The sequence below is a fragment of the Zingiber officinale genome, chromosome 6A (genome assembly GCF_018446385.1).
Source record: "Zingiber officinale cultivar Zhangliang chromosome 6A, Zo_v1.1, whole genome shotgun sequence".
NCBI classification, from domain to species: domain Eukaryota; kingdom Viridiplantae; phylum Streptophyta; class Magnoliopsida; order Zingiberales; family Zingiberaceae; genus Zingiber; species Zingiber officinale.
The window spans coordinates 108141753-108162807 of record NC_055997.1 but is presented as its reverse complement, the minus strand read 5'-3'; the positions used below and the strand labels follow the sequence as shown (position 1 = coordinate 108162807).

Here is a 21055-nt window from a genome sequence, read left to right as displayed (position 1 = left end):
ACCTAAAATAGATAAATAGGTTTGAAAGGTCACCATGAAAGGGACAAGTGAATGACTAAGATTTTATTTATTTATTTATTTTAAAATTGCACTTTGTCAAATCTTTCATTCTTTATCCTTCATTTGGGCCATTTAAGGCAACAATCTCCGAGGTCTTGGTCTTAATTCAACACTAGATGACAACAATTTCCGAATCCCTCTCATGCCTAATCAAACTCACTTAAATGCAAATTTAATAACAATTGACCGAAGGACGATTTAAAATTGTGTAATTTTTAAAAGGCCTATTTAACTTTTTATTTTTTTTTAAGGACGGATCTTCTATTTTACTCTTTTCGACTAATTATTATGGTATTAAATTTCAAAGAATAATATTACCATTGTGCTGGATTTCAAATAACAGTATTATTATGGTGCTGTAAGTCAAAGAATAACACTAATGTTGTGTTGATTTTTCACTTTAGTGCTGATAAACCATAAAATTAGCATCATCATGGTGTTGATATTTGAAATGTTGCATCACAATGATATTATTCTTTGATTGCAATATTATAGTGGTAGACAGAAGGACTAAAATGAAAAATAAGTATGTCTCTTGATAAATTTAAAAGTTAGAAGGTCTTGATAATTTCGCAACTGTAAGTATGGTCAATATCCTTTTTCCACTGAAATTTACAACAATTGTAGTAACACCCCTCAAGAATAAATTACCCCAACAACTCTTATGCTCCCCAATTAAGACGTCTCCTTCCTCCTATTTATTGCATTCCCCCATTTCTACTCAGTGATGATTTATTTCAGGCTAGGTTTTGGTGTTCTATTCTAAAAGTTTGAATTTTTTTTTTCAATTTGCCGCCATCATTAACTCCTTTTGAAATATCTCATAAAAGTTTTAAAATTATTAAAATAATGCAAATTAATATATCAAAGATATAATGGCAAAGTTTTATAAAATTTGGAGTGTTTTAATATTTTTGAAGCTATGGTGTATTTGAAACAATAGGTAAAATAAAAGTTTTGAGAAAAATTCATTAAACCCTTTTTTTAAATGTCTTTTTTATTATAAAATTGTTAGGATATTTCTATTATCACAAATTTATGAATATTTTAAAAAAATATGATACAATTCAGTAGCTAAAATGATAAGAGTTTTGATATATTTTTAAAATTTCTAAACCAAAATAAAATATTTTTTTAGAATTTTCTCAACCAAACAAGAATATTTTTTTCAGAATTTTCTCAACCAAAGAAGAATATTTTAGCAACCAGTCAGCTAACTATGATTTTCATTGTTAGGTTTCGTTTCTCTAACGCTTACATGAATTCTTCGATCTTAATTTAATATTATTTAATTCCTATTATTATTATTTTTCTTTGTGTGCGTTGAGGTTTAATTATGAATTTAATTCCTTAAATGCGAAAACAAAATCAATGTATCATTCACTGTCATTATCATAATTTTAATCTGTTCAATGGTGATATTTTCATTTGAAAACGAAACAAAAGCTGTTAATGTCAATAAAAATTCGCATTTGGCTTAATTATTGCATAGAGATCTCTGGTTAATTTATTAACGGTGTATAATAATAATAATAAATAAATAAAATTTGTATTTTTCTTTTATATATATATATATAAATATTCTTTTTATTAAGAAATTAATCAAAATTGGACGAAGAAAATATGGCCTGGCCTAAATCATAAAAATTAGAGCAGAAATTCTGCAAAAATCACCTCCATAATTTAAAAAATCATAACATGTGGCTCTCCAAGCGCCACTGCCACTTTGTTGCCTCCTCTCTAATTATTTACATTTATCCTCTCTTTTAATCAACAATTTAAATGCTCCTCCTTCTCCTTCTTCCTCCTCCTCTTCTGCTTCTTCTCGACTGACTCTGCTTTGCTTTCTCCTCAATCTAATCATCTCAGTCATTTTTTTTTATATATTTTTTGTAAAAATAAGGGGTTTATTATATATTTGTATTGAGCTCATAAAATCGACTTCGGTGATTTAGAAGCCCTAGCTTTCGGCATGGAGGAGGCTCCCAAGGCCGCGGCGGAGGCCGAGGCCAGGGTCAAGCCTTTCGTCCTCCCCAACGGCGCACTGCGGAAGCACCACCACCACCAGCACCACCACCGCCCGCCGAGCTCTGCTCCGGCGGCTGAGTTCATGTACCGCGAGTGCCTCAAGAACCACGCCGCCAGCCTCGGAGGCCACGCCCTCGATGGATGCGGCGAGTTCATGCTCTCTCCCTCCGCCGACCCAGCGGACCCCACCTCCCTCCGCTGCGCCGCCTGCGGATGCCACCGCAACTTCCACCGCCGGCTCCCTGGCCCCCACCGCCGCGACGGCGCCGAGGACGACCGCGGCGGCACCGATGACGACGAGGAGGAAGACGATGAGGAGGAGGAGGAAGAGGAGGAGGAAGAAGACGGGAAGATCCCCCTGCCGCACCACCGCGTCTCGCGCTCGCCGCCTCCGCCACCCTTCCACTCCGCCCCCCACATGCTCCTCGCCCTCAGCGCCGGCATCCCAGGCGGCCCCTCTCCGTTGCCCATCCCTGCACGGCCCGTCGCCGTACCTTCCCTGGCCATGACCACCGCAGCTCCGCAGCCGCGGAAGAGGTTCCGGAGCAAGTTCAGCCCGGAGCAGAAGGGGCGGATGCAGGAGCTGTCGGAGCGGCTGGGGTGGCGGATGCAGAAGCGGGACGAGGGGATGGTGGAGGAGTGGTGCCGCGAGATTGGCGTCGACAAGGGCGTCTTCAAGGTCTGGATGCATAACAACAAGCACACCTTCCTCGGCCTCTCTCGGCGTGGGAGAAACAGCGGCGCTACCGGCGGTGGCCAAACAGAAAGGAACAGCCCTAGCAGCAATGGCGACGGCGTCCACCACAGCGGCAGGGACGATGCTGATGGCAACAACGGGCATGTGGTGAACGATTCTTTTTCCTCTTGAGCTGAGCTGAGCTCAGTCTCCCTTTGGAATTCTGCATCTGTTGCTGTTGTTGTTGCACTAGTATTCACTACTAGTTATCAGTAAGTAGTTCATGCACGGTTAATTTAGAGTTCTTTGAAGCCCCTTTGTTCACTGTTAACTTTAGTTTAGCTGCTTATATGAAGTAGATTAGAGTATAATGAAGAGAGAAGAGAGAGGAATCCAAGCATTATGTTTTAAGGTTGCTAATGCTTCTTTTCCTGTTTTTCAATAAAAATGAAATCTTTTCCACGAAGGTTGTTGGTAAATGACGATGGATTAGAGAACTTAGTTGATTACATTAGCTGTTGAATTCTTGCTTGTCTTCTTAGTATGTTTTTTTTAAAGGTTTTAAATGAAGAACTAAAATGAAACAGCAAATCATGGCTTGCTACACTTAGGTTTATAGGGCTGTTAGTGATCACAAACTTTATGTTTAAATCCTCTGTTAAACTTGCTCTTGTATAAGGACTTAGTATCTACTTTCTCATGAACCATTAGTGTCTCAAAGGAACTAGACTTGGCTTTTCAAAATTAAAGTATTAGTGAATCTAGAAGTTGCAATAGTTTTAGCCTTTTTAACTAATCCCAATAAATAAATAAATAAAAAAATATATATATATATATATATATCTTGGGATCCCATCTGTTCAAGAATAATCATTTGGATAATATTAATGATCTAACAAACGTTTAGCCGCAATTAGCAGAGAGGGAATAAATTATTCAGCCAAGATGCCCAATCAATTAGATAATCCTTTCAATCATCATGTCCTTGGAAGTTGTAAGTGGGAATATTTTATTATCTAAACAGTGAGCTCTTTCCTTCATTAGCTGAAGCAATCTAGTGCTTCAGTGTCTCTTTGTGTTCCTTATGGAATATAATAAACATTATGGAAAGGTCAAAGATGCCTTTCTGCATCTAATTTAGAGCCTGTTGTGCTGAAAGGGTGAAAGCTACATTTTGGATTTGATGATGGATTAATTAGTGCTATACTTTCTCCATGCTTATTTATCTTTTAACTCTTTTATGTCTTAATTTATTCTAATTTGTTTGATCTCAAAAGTTGGACTTGCACTTCAGGATAATGAGGGGAAAATGAGGTATGTAAATAATTTGTTTGTCTAGGAGTTTATAGCTATGTGTTTATGTGGAAAGTGATGTGATTGCTTTACTCATGGGTAACTTAATTTCTATGTGATGAATTTTTGAAGTTGTTCCTGTTGATCTATTTCAATTTAGAAATATTACTTCTTACTTTTCCTTGTTGCTGACACATACGCCTTTCTTGTTCTTTGTGAAACTTTGAACTCCAAAAAAATCCCAATTAGTGCTGCTGCTGGTGCCACCTAATAATATGTCTTGTATATAATTCAATTATAGACTTGAAATGAATTCAAAATTGAAGGAGAAAGCCAAGAAGAATGTGACTTTCATAGTGATAAATGCTAATCCAACTAAATTGTCAGATTTGTGGTCCTCCATAATTATTAGTTCTACATGTCCATAAATGATAAGGCATGCTATCTGTTGTTGATTGTTTTTTCTAAATTCTACTCCTAAATTTGCTACTTGAATCCTGTTCACTGTGCTCATTAAAGATCTTTGTCTAGGGTTGGTGGGGTTCATCAGATCTCTCTTAACACTGAAGATGATGAGAAAATCGTAAATAATAATAAAAAAAATCATAGAACAAAAGGTGAGAATCAGATTAAAAGTAATTATGATGGATTGGATAAGCATCCACCACACAAAGTGAGTGCTACTTGATCATTTAGGAATTAAAGAGTGCATGGTATTAGAAATTCCAAGTGTTGTCAGCTAAACCATTTAAGATGGCAATTTGGTGACTTGTTTTTTGTCTCTTTTTTCCTTCTTTTCGTGATCACAATATAATTTGATATAATTTTAAAGTGGTTCTTAAATGTTAACAACTTATTTAATTTTGAGGTTCGTTTAGAGCATTATTCTAACGTTGTCTTTGGCTTGGCAAATTAACTTACTACTTAGCTCTGATTTTTAGATTGTTTTCAGTAAAAAAAAAAGGCTTCAATTCATCTTTTACAAAAAAAAGAAAGAAAATAACTAGGGGAAAAAAAACTAATTTTAAACTTAAAGTTCATTTACTTTTATTGATTAAAATGTTGTTTTTCAAATTGGAAGATTTCACAAGTTATTCCCAAGTTGAATGGTGCTAGTATTTTACCTTTTTTTACTTCATTTATCTAAAAAAAATGATGAAAGAGAGATAAGCATGAATTGCACTAATGTCATTTTCTGTTCATCAAGTGATTAATTTGTCATATTGTCTAACATGATCTTCCTCTCTGTCTCAACATAAATTATACATACATTTGAAACTAGTTTTCTCTCAATCTGATAATTTATTAGTATCCATTAATTTGAGTCCGCACAGGGTACCTAGTTGACTAGAGGTTGACTTTACTACAATGAGGCAAAGGGTCAATTCTCGATTGATACATGTCCTTGGAGAAAAAAATCTCTCTCACCCTTTAACCATTTGGTGAAAATATTTTTTATCGATTTGATTAAAATTATTTAAATTTTATCAAAATTATTTTAAATCGTACTCGTTACAATAACATCGAAAGCAAGGTATTTTTTAAATAAAATATCTTATAGGATGCCCTTTCCTTCTTTTTTTTTAAGGAACACCTTTGTTTTTTTTTATTCACATTATTTGGGATGCCAATTTAATTTTTATCTAATTTTTTATTTGGTGTTAAGATGCCCAAGCGAGCAGTTTAGGTAGTAATTTAAAAATAAATAAATAAAAGAGGTAAAAATAAAATACTTGTATTAATTTTATGTTAATAGTGAAATAAAAATTTTACTTTAATATCGATAAAATATTGAAGAGTATTTTGAAATAATCCTTAAAATGATGAAGATGTAACTAGAAAATTCGGATTTAATAAGCAATGGCCTACTTCGAACTTAAAATCGTTAGGCAAACCTACTTTTAATGATTGATTGATAGATAGTTTGATACGCCATTAAATTAATTTAACTTGAGTGGCATATAATTAATATTTCCAATAAACCAACAATCAGTCAACATTGGATAAAAATATCATTACAATTATAATTTATTTTCAATTATCCAATAATTAGTCAACATTAGATAAAAGATATTATTATAATTATAATTTAGTTCAAAAATAATCTAATAAATGTTTACAAGTGAAACATGTCATCTTTAGACTATAAAACTATAGAATCCATAAGAATGTATAAACTTCACACAAATTAATAAATAAATTTATTTATAAATGGTTCAAACTCATTAATTTCAAATTGTTCATTGATTTTATTTTTTAAAAATTAAACATAAACAAATTGAACCTTAGAACTTTATTCATTTGTTAGCCTAACACAACTCACTCATAAATTTATGAATGAATTTGATTTAAATGGGTTGGATAAAAAAAAGAATATGATCAACAAATAAATATACGACTCAGTTGTAACTTATTTATTAATTAATATACCTAAATATACATTAAAACCATAATCTTTTATTCTTAAACATGATCATGCCTATCTGAAGGCAGCATATTGAATTGATGATATAAAGAGAGGATTCATCTAAGATCTAACACATAATTTTCAAATGGTTTCATAAGTTCCATAGATTACTCAAGAGGTAAATTGAAAAAGGATAGAAGAAAATTTAGATTTGTCGACTATGTGTATCGAAGAAAACTGGCTCTTGTATTCTTCAGAGTTTTGAACCAAACTGCTCCTCCAAGAATTTGTATAACTCTTCTGCAACTGCTAATGGATACTCCTCTTGTGGAAGAAGGGCCCCCGGAACCTCCACAAACTTAGTCACACCTTCGGCGCCTTTTAGCGCTTCCATCTCGGCTTTCGATCTCTTGGGGGCGTTGGCACTGGAAACGACCAGTATAGTGGTCTTCCCTTCCAATTCTGCAAATAGTTGGAGGAACTCCTCGCGTGATTTCACAGGGTCGAGTTGGCCTGTCAAAAAAGCAGCAGGGACGTATCGAGCGCCTTTCCGTTTGGTCAATGCATACCGACTCTCCACGATGCTTGGAGTCACATTCTCAGGGTTTGCGTAGACGTGCGATTCGTATTGCGACTTGATGGACTTTTCGTTGCTCACGAGCATGTTGTACATCATCCAACCTACGGCAGGTGCTCGCAGCGTGCCCCGCAAGAGTCCATACCTAGTACATTGCCCAAGAAAGAAAGAAACTTACCATGGCTCCTCTCTAATATAATTATTAAGGATCCTTGGAAAAACTTCCATTGGTTGTTAATCGATCATAAATGCAATCTATATGCTCATAATTTTTTAGCAAGCTAATAAAGTCAGAAATAAGCAGACATAATTCCTGGTTTGCTGATAATACCTTGTTTCCATGTCAGAACCTCGACCAAAGACTATAGGTAAAGGACCGGCCCAAGTCGGTGCAACAGCCGCAATGGATGCTGGATTGATCGAACCCTTTCCAGCCGCACGAAGGGCAATAGTTGCGGCATGTCCTCCACCAAATATGACCAACTCGCCTCCTGCATTCGGTGAAATTATATAAAGTAACAATCTTTGGAATATTAGTCTCATATTAAGAAGTTTCAGACCATAATAAAGAGAAGAATCAATAAATTTTGCGGTTAAAACAAGAGTTTTATACATACATCTTGCAATCCGATTTTGCAATCCTAGCACAGACATTTGCTATGCTTCGATCATCCAAAATGCTTGTGTAGAAAAGTGAAACATGATAGGAAGATGAAAACCTCAGATAGTGTAGATCCTTCAAATGGCATAATAACACCTCAATCAATCTTTACTATGACACCATTAGTAGGGGAAAGGATATTCATTTATCAAAACCAGTAAGTTAGGCTTTCATTGTAAGTTATAGTAGTGTGCCAATGTGCAGCATTTCATCGTTAATCTGAAAGTCACCCCACAATCGATCCCTATATGTTTCCTTTTGATCTCTCTAATTATCTAATATTCCTTAATCCTTCGCCAGTTCATCAAATTGTTAGGATATTTTCAACTATATACTTGTCCAATTTATTTGGTCAGTTGCTTTCATCACAGAATCAAAAAAATCTAAATTAATTCATCAGCAAGTTTGTGAATTCTAATCACGTCCATTGATTTGTCCCGTTTAGCAACAAACATTTTCTTTTTGCCATTCATCACGAAAATTCAACACAATTTATTTATTACTTATCTTCCTTCAGGAATTAGGGTAATAATTACCCACAGTTTGTGAGAAGTGTTCGTTCAGAAAACCTCTTGTTCCTACTGTCTAATAACAATCAAAACTAGATGAATTAGACTACAATTCTTCCAATTTGATCATTTTCATCGACAATTACGCCTTCAAGTTCTTGAGAACTATAACATCGAAGAAAATATAAAGCTGATTATGAGGCAAAAGATTATAAAACCTTGCAATTTTACTAACTAAAGTGAAGATTGCTACCTGAATTTGCCAACGGACCGTCTGGTGCATTGATAAATTGCTCAAGGAAGTTCTGCATAACATCAGCATTGTACTCGAGCGACGGCCGGTCAGAGTATCCAAGACCAGGCCAATCAACAATGGTGGCACGGCATCGTACATCTCCCTCTCGTGCAACAATGTCTTTGGCGACCGTCCTCCACTCATCGACTGTGCTAACATCCGAGATCGTGGGGACGAGAAGAATCTGTTTGGCATTTGCAGCACTCTCCGCCTCGTGCTCCTCAAAGTAGACGTTCACAGAATTTCCATTGAACTTCCACTCCCATTTACCAGTCTAGAACAGAGGAACCGCATTAATCACTAACGATATCCATAAATGGTGATCACTAATTTCCTCTCGATCTTTCAATCTAACCTAGAAATCAAACTGCAAGGATGTGGCAGCAAAAAGCAATCTTTCTGATTGAAATAGTACAACTCAAAAGTAAAGAACAATTATCGGCAAAGCGTTCGAAATAAATTGCTCAGAAATAGGTAGACCGTTCCATTCAATTGCAAGCGAACGACCAGATTAAAAATCAAAACCGAGGAAAGAGGGCAAAGTGAGAAATCGAGAAGGGCGTTTGAGAGATCGCAGATCTACCTTGGATCGGGAAGTAGAATCGAGGACGGGGGAGGGGATGGAAGAAGAGACGGGTCTCAGCCGAAGTGTTCTGGCGATCCGAGGAGGCAGAAGAAGAGGCGACGAGAGGCGCGAGCGAGAGTAATCGGCGGATGCTGCGGAGAAGAACGCGGCTCTGGCGGAGGAAGGAGTGAAGATGGCAAAGGAGGCGGCCATTGTGGAGGAGGAGAGGAGGCGATGGGGCGGAGCAGCAGGGGAGGCTGCGCGTTTATTATTATTATTATTACAAGTTTACAACTACTAGTATTTTTTTGTTTTTTTCTGAACAAAAAAGAAATATCTAAACACGGTTTTGACTGTTAGTTATTTTGACTACAGGTAAAATAATAAAATTAACTTTTAGTTATTTTGACTTTTAGTACACCACATTGGTCTTGACTCAACTAGTTATTTTGTATTTATTCTTTTTAAAATTTAAAATTTTCTATAAATATTTCAAATATCACAAAAGTTTAATTTTTTATTCGCTAATATAAAATTTTTAAAAGTAATTTTTTTACAAAATCAAATTTGGTGTAGTTAAATTTGATATCCTCTACCAAAAAAACAAATCACTTCCTAATTTCTAAATTTAATTATATATATTGTTATTATTTTAGTGGCTATTAGATATGTTAAAATAAAAAGAATATATTGTATATATATGGAAAATTTTAAACGTTATATTAAATTTAAAATAAAATATAAAAAATGAACTATGTTAATCATAAGCTATTTTTTTAAATAATAATCACTAAAGATTATAACAACTCATTTTTGATATTATAGAGGATAAAATGTAAATTTATTATTTAACAGTTGCCCATCTGCCATACACTATTCATTCGTTGGGAAAGTTGCCAATGATAAGTTAACCTTTTTAATTTAATAGATATCTAATTTTATCCCATAAACATCCAATCAAATAAATCTGAAAAAGCACACGGCATCATGGATCCCGATGTATTCAACGCAGGAATGATAAATTTTTTCTAATTCTATGGAGAAATCAATATCCGATTGGAGAAGGATACGTAAGATTATCACTACCGATTAAATAATATATATTAAAAAAATTCTTAAAATCTATTAATTGTTTTTTATTAACATTAGGAATAGATCAAATTGATATTTAATTTATTTCCTAATTATATATATATATATAATATTAATTCTAATATATCTTTATGAAATTATAATTGTTTGAAGGAAATAAAAAAATTTATTACTACATGGTATATTTGATTATTTAATGAGTATAAATAGAAAGATGGATATGTAATGCTTCTAGAGGAAATAAAATTCAATCTCAATCGATTATCATCTTAATTCCAACTCACGAGTATTCGAAAATATAATCATCTAATAATTAGCACATAAAATATTATCATCATTTAAAATTTAAATCTCAGTATAATCAAAATAAATAATTCCCTTATATAAGGGTCACTATTCTAAAAATTAATAATTATTCATAATTTAATTTTTGATAGAAACACTAAAAAAATGAAGATAGTCACATTTTACCACCACGAGTATTCGAAAATGCCCAACGTCACATTCAAACCGTACCTGGATGGAAAAGAACCCCACCGCTTTAGACCCCCATGCTGTCCTGATCATATAGACAACTGTTTTATGTACCATCCTCTCCGGTTAAATTTCTGGATTAAAAGCACACAACTCTACCCATGCTTTAACACTTATTTTCTCCATACATTTAATTTACGGGAGGAATTTGAAAAAGTACAAATGAAATCTTCATCCAGTAAAAAAAGAAGAAATGCCGAGTGAGGAAGTTCTAAATAGGCATTTACAAGAAAAAGGAAAATAGTAAATACAACATGTTTGAGAGATATCTATGAGTGTGGGTCTGGGTCTGGGTCTGGGTGGGGAGTGGCAGGCGAATCAGGTGCTAATGTGAGATGCAACCCTCTTTGCCGACCGGACTGCAATATGAAGGCCACTCCAGTCGCTGCTGAAGCCGCGGCTTCCTGTGCATTTCAACGGAAAATAACATCGCATTGTCAGGCCAACATCGTGTGAAGCTTCAGTAGAGAAAATTGATATACAGAAATATAAACATATAGATCGACTCTTCCCCCCTAATCACTCAAGCTTTCGGCAGCTAATCAGTGATTGTGTGGATCAAATTAAGTATATTCACCTGCTTGTGATGGGCGAGTATTAATTATAGATGTAAGATGTGCATAATTGTCTCCCTTCTAATACTCAAGTTTTGGCCAGAGTTGTTTGATCAGGAAATAGTTCCTTCAGGAACCGGTGGTGTCCATAATAGGCTCTTGGTACTTCGCAAGTGTAATTGATATTCAACTGAACATGAGCCAGTGACCAAAAAAAAATGATTGTTAACTTATAACCAATTACTTCGATAATCATTATGTTAGTTTGGACAGGATCAGAGTTATAGGCGTTCAACCTAGTGTGGCAGCTGAGACATAGGTTGCCATCTATGAGGTGGTGCTGGAACTCAGATGCCAAAGACTTGTTGCAATGAAAGAGGTCCTCTTGTGAGCTAACAACAGATGATAGATTATGGTTATGGCTTTGTTATTTCTGTATGATGAACTTTGCTTTGTCATTCAAAACTACGTAGAGAAACAACAACAACAACATCAACCAAGTCTTATCCCACTAAGTGAAGAAATTAAAAAAAAAAATCAAAATTATAAAAAATTAACAACTAGCACTTAATTTTTAGAAGTTAAATCATACACGAACTGAAAACCAAATCCTGCACCTAGTAGAATTATTTTTTTTTTTGGAGTTTTATATTTAGTGAGTTCTGACCTGTCTTTGACGTCGACGTTGCAAGATGATTATAGCCCCAGCCATGATGTAAAATGGCAACAGAAAACCAGCAGCGCGTAGGAGAAAAAGCTGAAAACAGTCACAAGTTATCGAAATTCAGAAGAAGCTAAGTCTTGAAGAAAAGCATATTGTATTGCAAGTTTGGCATACCGAAAAGAATGAGGAAGCATCATCCTCATCTCCATCAGCGTCAGTAAGAGTCAATGCATGTCTCAACAACAAAAGAGCCATGAACTGCAACAGGGATTGAAAAAACGGTCATATGCCTCCACATAAAATGACATGGTTTGTTAACAGATATGATATACAAAACAAAGCATAAGTTTAGGAAAAATCTGGTAGTTAGACAAGAAATTCCTCACTAAAAGCTTAATCTTCACTAGATATTGAATTGAAATTATAAATGAAAGACAGCGTTCCTTAGTACTACTCTATATTTGATCCTTCAAGTAAAAGTGTGCCAGTAACCTCCTACATTACTTACATACTTATTGACTATTGCAATGACAATAGGTCTTGCAGTTCGACCCAACGATATCATAGACAAGGAAGATAACATTTAAGTTGTTAAGATGTTATTTGTAGATTAATAAAGTGACCATATACTCTATCATTCCAGCAGGCAACCCAAGGATAAAAACAAAAAAAAAACCAAGGATATTTAAGACGAAAGAAACCAATTTAATTGTTGATTAAAACAGTGGGCTTTATATCATTCAAACAGAACATAAAACAACATGGAAATAACCTGCAGGATTTAATGCCAGCACAACTGAAAAATCACTAGAGAAAGATGATAAAATACATATAGTTATGGTTGTCAATGGATTTCAACAACAGATAAACTGGAAGCTATTAAGAACAAATGATATGTGAAAGCAGTAATGCTTGCCAATTCTACTTCAAGAATGGGCTTACAATTAGAACAGTGGAGCGGCAAAAAGCAGCACCGCTAGCATTCGTAGCATACTCATCATATTCAGCGTCAACCAGTTGGCTGCGTGCTGTAGCCATTGCTAAAATTCGAGGGTCATGAAAATCCAAAGAAGAACCTGAGATTATCCAACCACCACTAGAGTGGGAGAGAAGCGTAAGAACAAAGAAGTCAGCATAATGATAAATTATACAATTTCCTTTTGCTAAATATGGCAGTATTTTACAAAAATTTAAGACAATAACATACTTGATGTCTATTCTGGTTTCATCAGGATCGGCAAGCGGTGGCGCTGTGTACCCAGACTTGTATTGCTGCAGGCCATGGAGAAGGAATTGTTACAAATGTCGTCATCATCATCAAACCATGTAAGGCCCAACAATTTGGGTTGGTTCATTATTAACATAAGTTTTCATATCAAAGTGCCTACTATTGCAATAATTGTTTCATGACAAGTGTGAGATTGCTCAGTCCAATCAGATTAGCACTTAAAAGTCAGGACATCAAGGTATACCCAATGACCAAGATGAAATGAAAAACAGTACGCAGAGGTTAGCCTTGAGCATAGGCTGGTTGAGATTATAGCACATCATATGATAGCTAAAATATTACACACAAAACCTGTCTGACAGGAGAACTTCAGAGTCTTCCTACAGTTATTGAATGTCTGGAAACTTATGAATTACAGTATCAACAAATATATACTTGAATGCACATCATATACATGGAGGAGCATGAATTGCACAAGAGAAGAATACTGAGAAACTATCTCCAGAATTGGAACTTACCTCATGGCAGATCTCACAGGTTATATCACCCTTCTCATTGCACCAGCGCTGCACACATGCCCTATGGGCATACTGCATAATGTAAAATTTTAAGCATGTAAATTTGATGAAAATCTTAGGCACATGAAAATCAGCTAAATTATAATCATATACAATAATATGTGAAAAAAAGAAAGTATAATAACTTGTTGCTTTGCCTGCACAAATAGTGTAAGTAAATGCAGGAACATTAAGCTAATCATGACATGTTAAGTTATTTGGATCAGTCTCTTTCAATGAAAAACAAAGGGTTATTCCAGCATATTTCAGTGTAAATATGTAGCAAAGCAACAAGTGGATATGTTCTATTCCATGATAATAATCTATGAGAACTACAAGTTCTAAATCCATTCTTATTAGTGTACCAACTACATAATACATTTGTCTGAAACTGGAAGTAGCTTTAAATCATTATCAAGTGTAATGCCTCTCCGAGATTAAAATAGTCAGAAACAAAGAATAAGAGTAAGCAATCTTATCCTGTTTCTCTTGCAATCTAGCTAAGGTCACTAGATTACAAGAAATCATCCCCAATTGACTTTTTCTGGTGTCCTTTCTTGTCCTACACCTGTCTTTTTGTACCAATCTGCTTAATCTATAAAGTTTCTTTGAACTATGACCCACAATCTCCACCTGAATAATATTATGAATGTGTTTAGTCTATGTGATGAGTCTTGAGTCCATTGCATCAAGATGAACCTATAATCAGTTTGGTGGGATCATAAGGAGTTTGGCTTGTATGCTAAGGGTTCAACTGGACAATCCACTACATCAGGTGACTAACTATTCTATGTACAGTCTAGGTGGTTAGATGAGAGACTCATCATGCCACAACAGCCATCAACTATGACTTGAATACTTTCTTAGATGTCTACTACAGCTTGTACATAAGCTTCTCGACTGGCTATGACAATATTTAACTATTAACTTCAAAGATCGTCTTTGAATCAGAATTGGAACAAATTTCCTCTGACAATTTACAGGACTGGCATGTATTTCTTCTTTTTGTCCCAATCCTAATCTGAATGAAAAGACACCTATATCACTAGTAAATATTAATTTAATATTCAAATTAATAGATCATTTTTGTTACGAAATTGACAAATGTTTTCATCGGCCTTTCTCTACTTCTTACATCTTCCATTCTAATAGGTTGAACTCTTCTAGCTAACTATTAGTAGTTTGTAATCACATCTACACCATCTCAACATATTGTATTCATTTTATCTTCTAATTCAAGCTACACCTAATTCCTCTTGGATTGAAGGGAAACTGATTAGCAAAGTGGCGAACTGATTAGCATGACAGTGCATGATTAAAGAATCCAACCCAAAGAAGCAAAACCATTAAAATTTGCAAACCTTCAGACTGCCATTGCAAGCGCATGGGACCTCTAAGTTCTTCATGTGATCCTCCTCTTGGCATATGCGGCATTCTACCATCTGAATAAGAGGTTCTTCTTCCTCAGAAACCTTGATATTCTCCTCTCCTCCCTTCTCCTTGCCAGAGACGACACCTGATGTGGAAGAACGGGATGGATCTGGGCGACTGGAAGATTCAGAAGAAGGTGTCGGATCCTTCTCCTTTGCTACTGTTTCAATAGTTTGTGGCGTTATCAAGCGGTCAACATGCAACACAACATGGTCGTCCATCACCCTCTTTCTTTACCACCAAAATTCCTTCTTCAATGTTCCTATTAATCAATCACACAGAAACCAAATTTACAAAGCTTTCGTAGAACAGCAAAGAATCAACGGGCGACCAAAACGCGACCGCGAAAATCACACCAGCATATGAATGGCGATCGGCCACAAAAACTACAACAAAAGCGCGATACAAAGCACAACGGATACCGAAAGAAAAAAGAGAAAAGAAGAAGAAATTGCAGACCTGGAAGACTTCAGAATCGAAGCGTGGACTTCGTCGTGAGATCGTCGATAGATTTGGGGGCGAGCCATCTCCTGTACCTTAGCTTTTTATATACGTTCAACTGCATCGGCTCTCCCTCCGAGGGGACCATGGTTTCTTCATCGACACTTTTGCACTCGAAACAATTACCCAAATATTTACCCTTTCCTTTTACTGGATGTAGTAGTGGGCCGAGTCTGCAGCTACCAGTAAAAAAACGGCCTGGGGAAGTTTGATTAGGTGATGGTCACTGCTTTCTAGAATCGCGACTAAGAGCAGCAGGAAGGCGGAGATTGACGGAGCCGTTAAGAGTTGACGGTGACTTGGTAGCGTTGCCGCGTCGTCGGAAACGCGTCCTGCAGAATCGCAACGGGCGGATCTGACGGAGGGAAGTGGGGGCCACCCGGGGCAGCTGAAAGTCTCCGAGAGTTGGGCCGCATCCGGGACATGCGAAAATTGGTGGGTTCAATTTCCGGGTAGCTAGCTTATGGTCAACTGTTTAATCAAATAAGGAGACTGTCGCCTGATCCGGTCATACATTTTACTTGTTCAGCACTTTTACAAATTCTGCACTTAAAGAAATACTTTAAAATGTCAAACTCTTTACTTAACATAAATTTTGATAAAGAGAAAAAATATTTTTATTTAAATTTAAAAACAAAAATTAAAATAAATTTTTTTATTAAATTTTTTTCCTAAAAAATTGACACTTTAGAAATCTCAAAATTAACAACGAGCCACAAAAGAATTGATGAGCTCTCGAGATGATCTATCGTAGAATTACTGAATTATTGATATATATCATCAATCTAACAACGAGCCACAAAAGAATTGATGAGCTTTCGGCCATGATCAATTATAGAATTATTGAATTATTGATATATATCATCAATCGATCATTTTTTCGACTATAATAGATGTCAATTTTACAAAGAAAGATAATCGGTGTGGAATTGGAGGAGTTATTCGAAACTACTTGGGCAAATGGTTGTAACTTTTGAAAGGACAATACCAAAATCATATTTTATAGTAAAGGAGAATTGATTGTCATTCTTGAGGGTATTCAGTTTGTTCAAGATAAACGACTTGAATAGATCTTTATATCATCTAATTCACTATTGACGGTACCAGTAGTCATAGAGCCATCAAGTGATCTGGCTTTTTAATTACAAGTCATGGAGATAAAATTTTTAATAGGCCAGTGAGCTAAGTTTTCTTTTTTTTCCCCGTGCTATGTTTTGTTAGGAGCCTAGGAATTTTTCAAGTTGGTTAGTAAAGCTTGTATTGTGTAACATTAATGATACAGTGTGTAAAGGAGGGATCCGATGAGATCAGATAATTAATAATCAAGGGGATATGACAGTCAGAAGTCAAGAAAATATGACAGTCAGAAGTCAAGGCTATGTGTCGGTCAAAAGTCAGAATAATGTGGTAGTCAATAGTCAAGGGAATGATGGAGTTAGACCACCTCACGTAGAATTGCCAATCGGGCACAGTCAGGGCAGGTCCCTAGAGTTGTGACGTGAGATGGAGCTCAGACTAGTTCTTGACCTGCTACCGACTGATTAAACCTCCCTAGATCAAGGCTCTATAAACGGTCAAACCATTAAGGAGGGGTCTCTCGACATGGTCTCAAATAAAGCCCGGGCAATTCACTACAACTCATTCTCCTCATCAAGACCCAGTCATAGTGGTACAATTGAGCGACCATCCCAAGCTATCTATAGCCGAACCTAGGCAAGACGGAAAGCGCTAAGCGACAACAATGTCAGGGAATCATAACCTCCTGTCAAAGAATAACTAATCTACATTAGGGAATATTCCAGTGGTCTACTAGCACATGCAAATAAAACCTTCCTTCCACCAATAAGAAGCCACCGTATGTCCTCTTTCACCTGACAGGCCCTGACACCCGACATTCTCTGACATCGGTCAGGCTTCAGAAGTACGCATCACCATATAAAAAGGGAGACCCTCTCCCTTGAGCAGGTACACGCACATTCGAACTCGTCTTCTATAGTTCTTTTTTCGGGGAAAAAAACTTGACTTGAGCGTCAAAGGGCCTGCATTGGGGACTTTTTTCTCTGGCTTCTGGTCTCTAACGCTCTGTGTACTTGTTTAAGTGTGTGTAGGGCCTAACCGTCGATTTCGTCACCACTATCCTTAAATTCCACGTGAGGAGTCATTTTTCCGGTGCACATTAGCTAGGTGCGTCAAAGTCACCTCTCCGTCAACACCAGCATCATCTCAGACGACCTTCGTTTGACTCAGATTCCGGACAAGATCAATTTGGTGTCGTCTATGGAAATTTCCTTCGCCTATTCTGGAACATGACGATGGAGGACACTGGCAAAATCAATATCACCATGACAGCCGAGAGTACGAAATGTTCAAGGAAGTCAAGAGGCGAACAACTTCCGAGAGGCACACCACTACTTCACAACCACATAAGATGCCTAGAGTTTTAAAGGGCCAGACCCACGCTTCAGATAGGGGGTCTAAGAGAAAACAACCCGGGGATTTCTCCCAAGCTTTTTATCGTGACCCCTGCCCGGAGTATTACAACAAGAAGGAGCAACACCAGGCCTCCACAGCCGAGAGTTCTCCGCCCAGAGATTCAAAGAAAGAGAATGTCATAGTTGCCAGGGAGGAGCCGAGGGAGTTGCCTGAGGAGTTACAAGTGCCTTTCTTGTTGAGGGTGCTTGAGAAAAAACTGCCGAAGGGGTATAAGCTCCCAGCCATCGGAAAGTATGATAGTAACAAGGATCCAGAGGATCACCTTCATAAATTTCATAACGCTGCATTGTTACATCAGTACAACGACACCATCAAGTGTCGAGTGTTCTTAAACACTCTGTCTAGCTCAACATAAAAATGGTTCGACGGATTGTCGGTCGGATCCATCACATGCTTTCAAGATTTTAAGAACTCTTTCCTACACCATTTCGCCAGTAACAAGAAATATCAGAAGACCAACCATTACCTATTCGCCCTCAGGTAGGGGCTTGCATAGCCCTTGAGGGCTTACATAAAACACTTCAACTAGTAGCCCAGGATGTTTCGTCCGCTATCTCAGAGATCTTGATCAACTAGTAGCGGAAGAGATCGTAGTACTTCCAAGGCTTTGTCGATCCAAGAGGCAAGTACCTAACGGATAGCGTCAAGTTCGTGATCTAGTGCGTGTGGATACCGCTAGAGGAGTCACACGTGGGGCTCTTATCTCTCTTATCTGTCTGTGATATTATTCACACCTATCGATGACTCGAGGTATGTTTTATATTATTTTATGTAAAACTATATGTACCACGAAAGATCCATGATTCAATATATGTCTTCCGATGCGCTTCGAACCCAACACTAAGTATCGTCGGTTTCGTCACCACTATCCTTAAGTTCTATGTGGGGGTCTATTTTTTTGGTGGACATTCACTAGGTGTGTCAAAGTCACCTCTCCGTCAACACCAGTACCATCTCAGCCAGTCTTTGTCTGATTCAAATTCTTGACCGAATAAATTAATATTTTGGAATAAAAGTTATATGGTCGCCCTTAACAAAAACTCAAATTCAAATTAACATAGTTAAAACTTTAATTAAATATCTAATTATATATATATATATATATATATATAATATGATCTTCCAACAATAATAAAGGAGAAAAAAATAACTCTCAATATTTTCTTATATACCATCGATATTTAATCATTGAGTTGAAATTTTAATAAATCTAATAACATTTTTTTTTATTGCTTGAATATGACCCCAAATTGTAGTTGATTATTTTTTGGGGAAACAAACTCTAAAAAGATGATTTTATTTTCTACATGTTTTACCGGGTTTTTTTTTTCTTTTCGAAGTGGTCCGTTTGGTTCGGAATGCTACTGTCGACCCGTGCCGAGATGTAGGCTTGGACTGACATAGCATTGTAGCACCATGCTGGGCTGAAAAGGCCCAGGTACACAATGGGCTCAGGGCTAGCTCTATTATTTGGAAAGCCGAAGCTTAGATCGGTAAATGAATCGATCGTTTATAAGTAAATTCGTTCGATATTCGATTTAGATTTGGTATTTGATTTGATAATAGTTTATTTATTTTTATTTAATATATATAAAAGATCAATTAAATGAATAAATTTAAATAATTTATTAAATTAAATAAATAAGTTTCAATATATATGTATTTAGTTTGTTAATATTTATGAATAATATTCATGAATAATCTTTATAAATAATATTTATGAATAACGTTTGTAAATAATATTTAAAAAATATGTTCTATCAAATGCTAAATAAACAAACTTTTAAATGAACATACCAATTTGTATTATCAAACTCTAGAATTAATTAAACAAACTTAAAATATAAATAAGTTTGAATTGAAAATTCATTAATATCTAAATGATCAAAACTTAAATCAAGCTCAACCTAAAAAAGAAAAATTAAACCAAACTTGAATAATTATTTTAATAACTTATTTTTTTAGACTTCAATTAATTATCTTATAAACTAAGTTTTAACATTACTAAGCTTAACTCAACTTCTTATTTTTACAACCCTGATAAAGTTGCTTGCTATGACTTCTAATAAAATGGCAAAAACAAATAAAACAGTGTCCGGTGCACGAATTTTTCATCATTGTAGAGTCTTAAAAAGGATGGAATCATATTGGATCAATAATACACCAGAAATGGTGCTTGCGACTCATGATCCTAAACTTACATCGCAATAATTTTTATTGCACCATTGGTCCACCAACTACTAGGCTAAGTTGGCCATAATCCAACTCAAAAGTAGTTGCCATTATTTTGAATCCAATAAAACCTGGACCATACTAGTAGGATTATGGCTTAGGTTTGAGGATTTTTATCTATATAAATGATTAGTAATACTATTTTTAAAATAAATAAATACATCGTCATTTCTGTTAGATATGTATAAATGGAGAAGAGATGGAAGAGCATAAAAATTTCATTATGAATAAGATTTTAGTCTCATATTAAGAATTTCATGGCATGTTTGTTGGTTTATATTGATTCACATGTATTGATGATGTGAGCAAACGTATAGGAAGAGACTCTCTCTCATATGTGGGTGTACAAGAGGTGCAAATTTAGGACCCGGATTACATTGAACTATGTTGACTCATATGCAAATAATGATTATTAATTGATCATTAACGTTGCCATTGGTTAGAACTTCTATATAAGGATGCTACGATCACAAGCAACAAACACATATAGGCAGAAGCTCTCCACCTTCGTTCTCTTCCTCCTTTGTCATGCAACTTTTGCTCGGCGGAATACCAGTGATAGCAGTCTGGTGCCACTCAGTTTACCATGACCACCAGTGCTTGATAGAAATCACGGTTAACCGTTGTACATAAGAAACAGACGACCCAAGGAAACCTCGAAGTACAGCCGGGGATAAGGCGAATCTGTTTTAAGGAAA

The 21055-nt window shown here is 35.9% G+C and overlaps 3 protein-coding genes across 3 annotated transcripts; 1 reads left to right on the top strand and 2 right to left on the bottom strand.

Moving 5' to 3' along the window:
• Positions 1–1863: 1863 nt before the first annotated feature.
• Positions 1864–3230, top strand: LOC121997335 (zinc-finger homeodomain protein 9-like). The gene has a single exon (XM_042551690.1). The coding sequence runs from the start codon at positions 2033–2035 to the stop codon at positions 2954–2956; it is 924 nt and encodes a 307-aa protein (XP_042407624.1). The 5' UTR covers positions 1864–2032; the 3' UTR covers positions 2957–3230.
• A 3218-nt stretch (positions 3231–6448) lies between these two features.
• Positions 6449–9348, bottom strand: LOC121997334. The gene is made up of 4 exons (XM_042551688.1): positions 9090–9348; positions 8465–8780; positions 7373–7532; positions 6449–7186 (listed from the first exon to the last, which is right to left on the bottom strand). Exons 1-4 carry the CDS (start codon positions 9282–9284, stop codon positions 6718–6720), a joined length of 1140 nt encoding a protein of 379 aa, XP_042407622.1. The 5' UTR covers positions 9285–9348; the 3' UTR covers positions 6449–6717.
• Positions 9349–10776: 1428 nt separating this feature from the next.
• LOC121997333 lies at positions 10777–15749 on the bottom strand. The gene is made up of 8 exons (XM_042551687.1): positions 15591–15749; positions 15062–15393; positions 13662–13733; positions 13123–13187; positions 12858–13011; positions 12090–12173; positions 11919–12008; positions 10777–11101 (listed from the first exon to the last, which is right to left on the bottom strand). The coding sequence occupies exons 2-8, from the start codon at positions 15350–15352 to the stop codon at positions 10967–10969; spliced, it is 891 nt and encodes a 296-aa protein (XP_042407621.1). The 5' UTR covers positions 15353–15393; positions 15591–15749; the 3' UTR covers positions 10777–10966.
• Positions 15750–21055: the final 5306 nt, after the last annotated feature.

Coding starts and splice junctions, on each gene's coding strand:
- LOC121997334 (XM_042551688.1), bottom strand. CDS start 9,284: ATGGCCGCCTCCTTTGCCATCTTCACTCCTTCCTCCGCCAGAGCCGCG. Junction 7,533..8,464: donor CGGTCCGTTGGCAAATTCAG/GTAGCAATCTTC, acceptor CACCGAATGCAG/GAGGCGAGTTGGTCATATTT. Junction 7,187..7,372: donor GGTTCTGACATGGAAACAAG/GTATTATCAGCA, acceptor GCAATGTACTAG/GTATGGACTCTTGCGGGGCA.
- LOC121997335 (XM_042551690.1), top strand. CDS start 2,033: ATGGAGGAGGCTCCCAAGGCCGCGGCGGAGGCCGAGGCCAGGGTCAAG.
- LOC121997333 (XM_042551687.1), bottom strand. CDS start 15,352: ATGGACGACCATGTTGTGTTGCATGTTGACCGCTTGATAACGCCACAA. Junction 13,188..13,661: donor CCTGTGAGATCTGCCATGAG/GTAAGTTCCAAT, acceptor CATGGCCTGCAG/CAATACAAGTCTGGGTACAC. Junction 13,012..13,122: donor GAAACCAGAATAGACATCAA/GTATGTTATTGT, acceptor CTCCCACTCTAG/TGGTGGTTGGATAATCTCAG.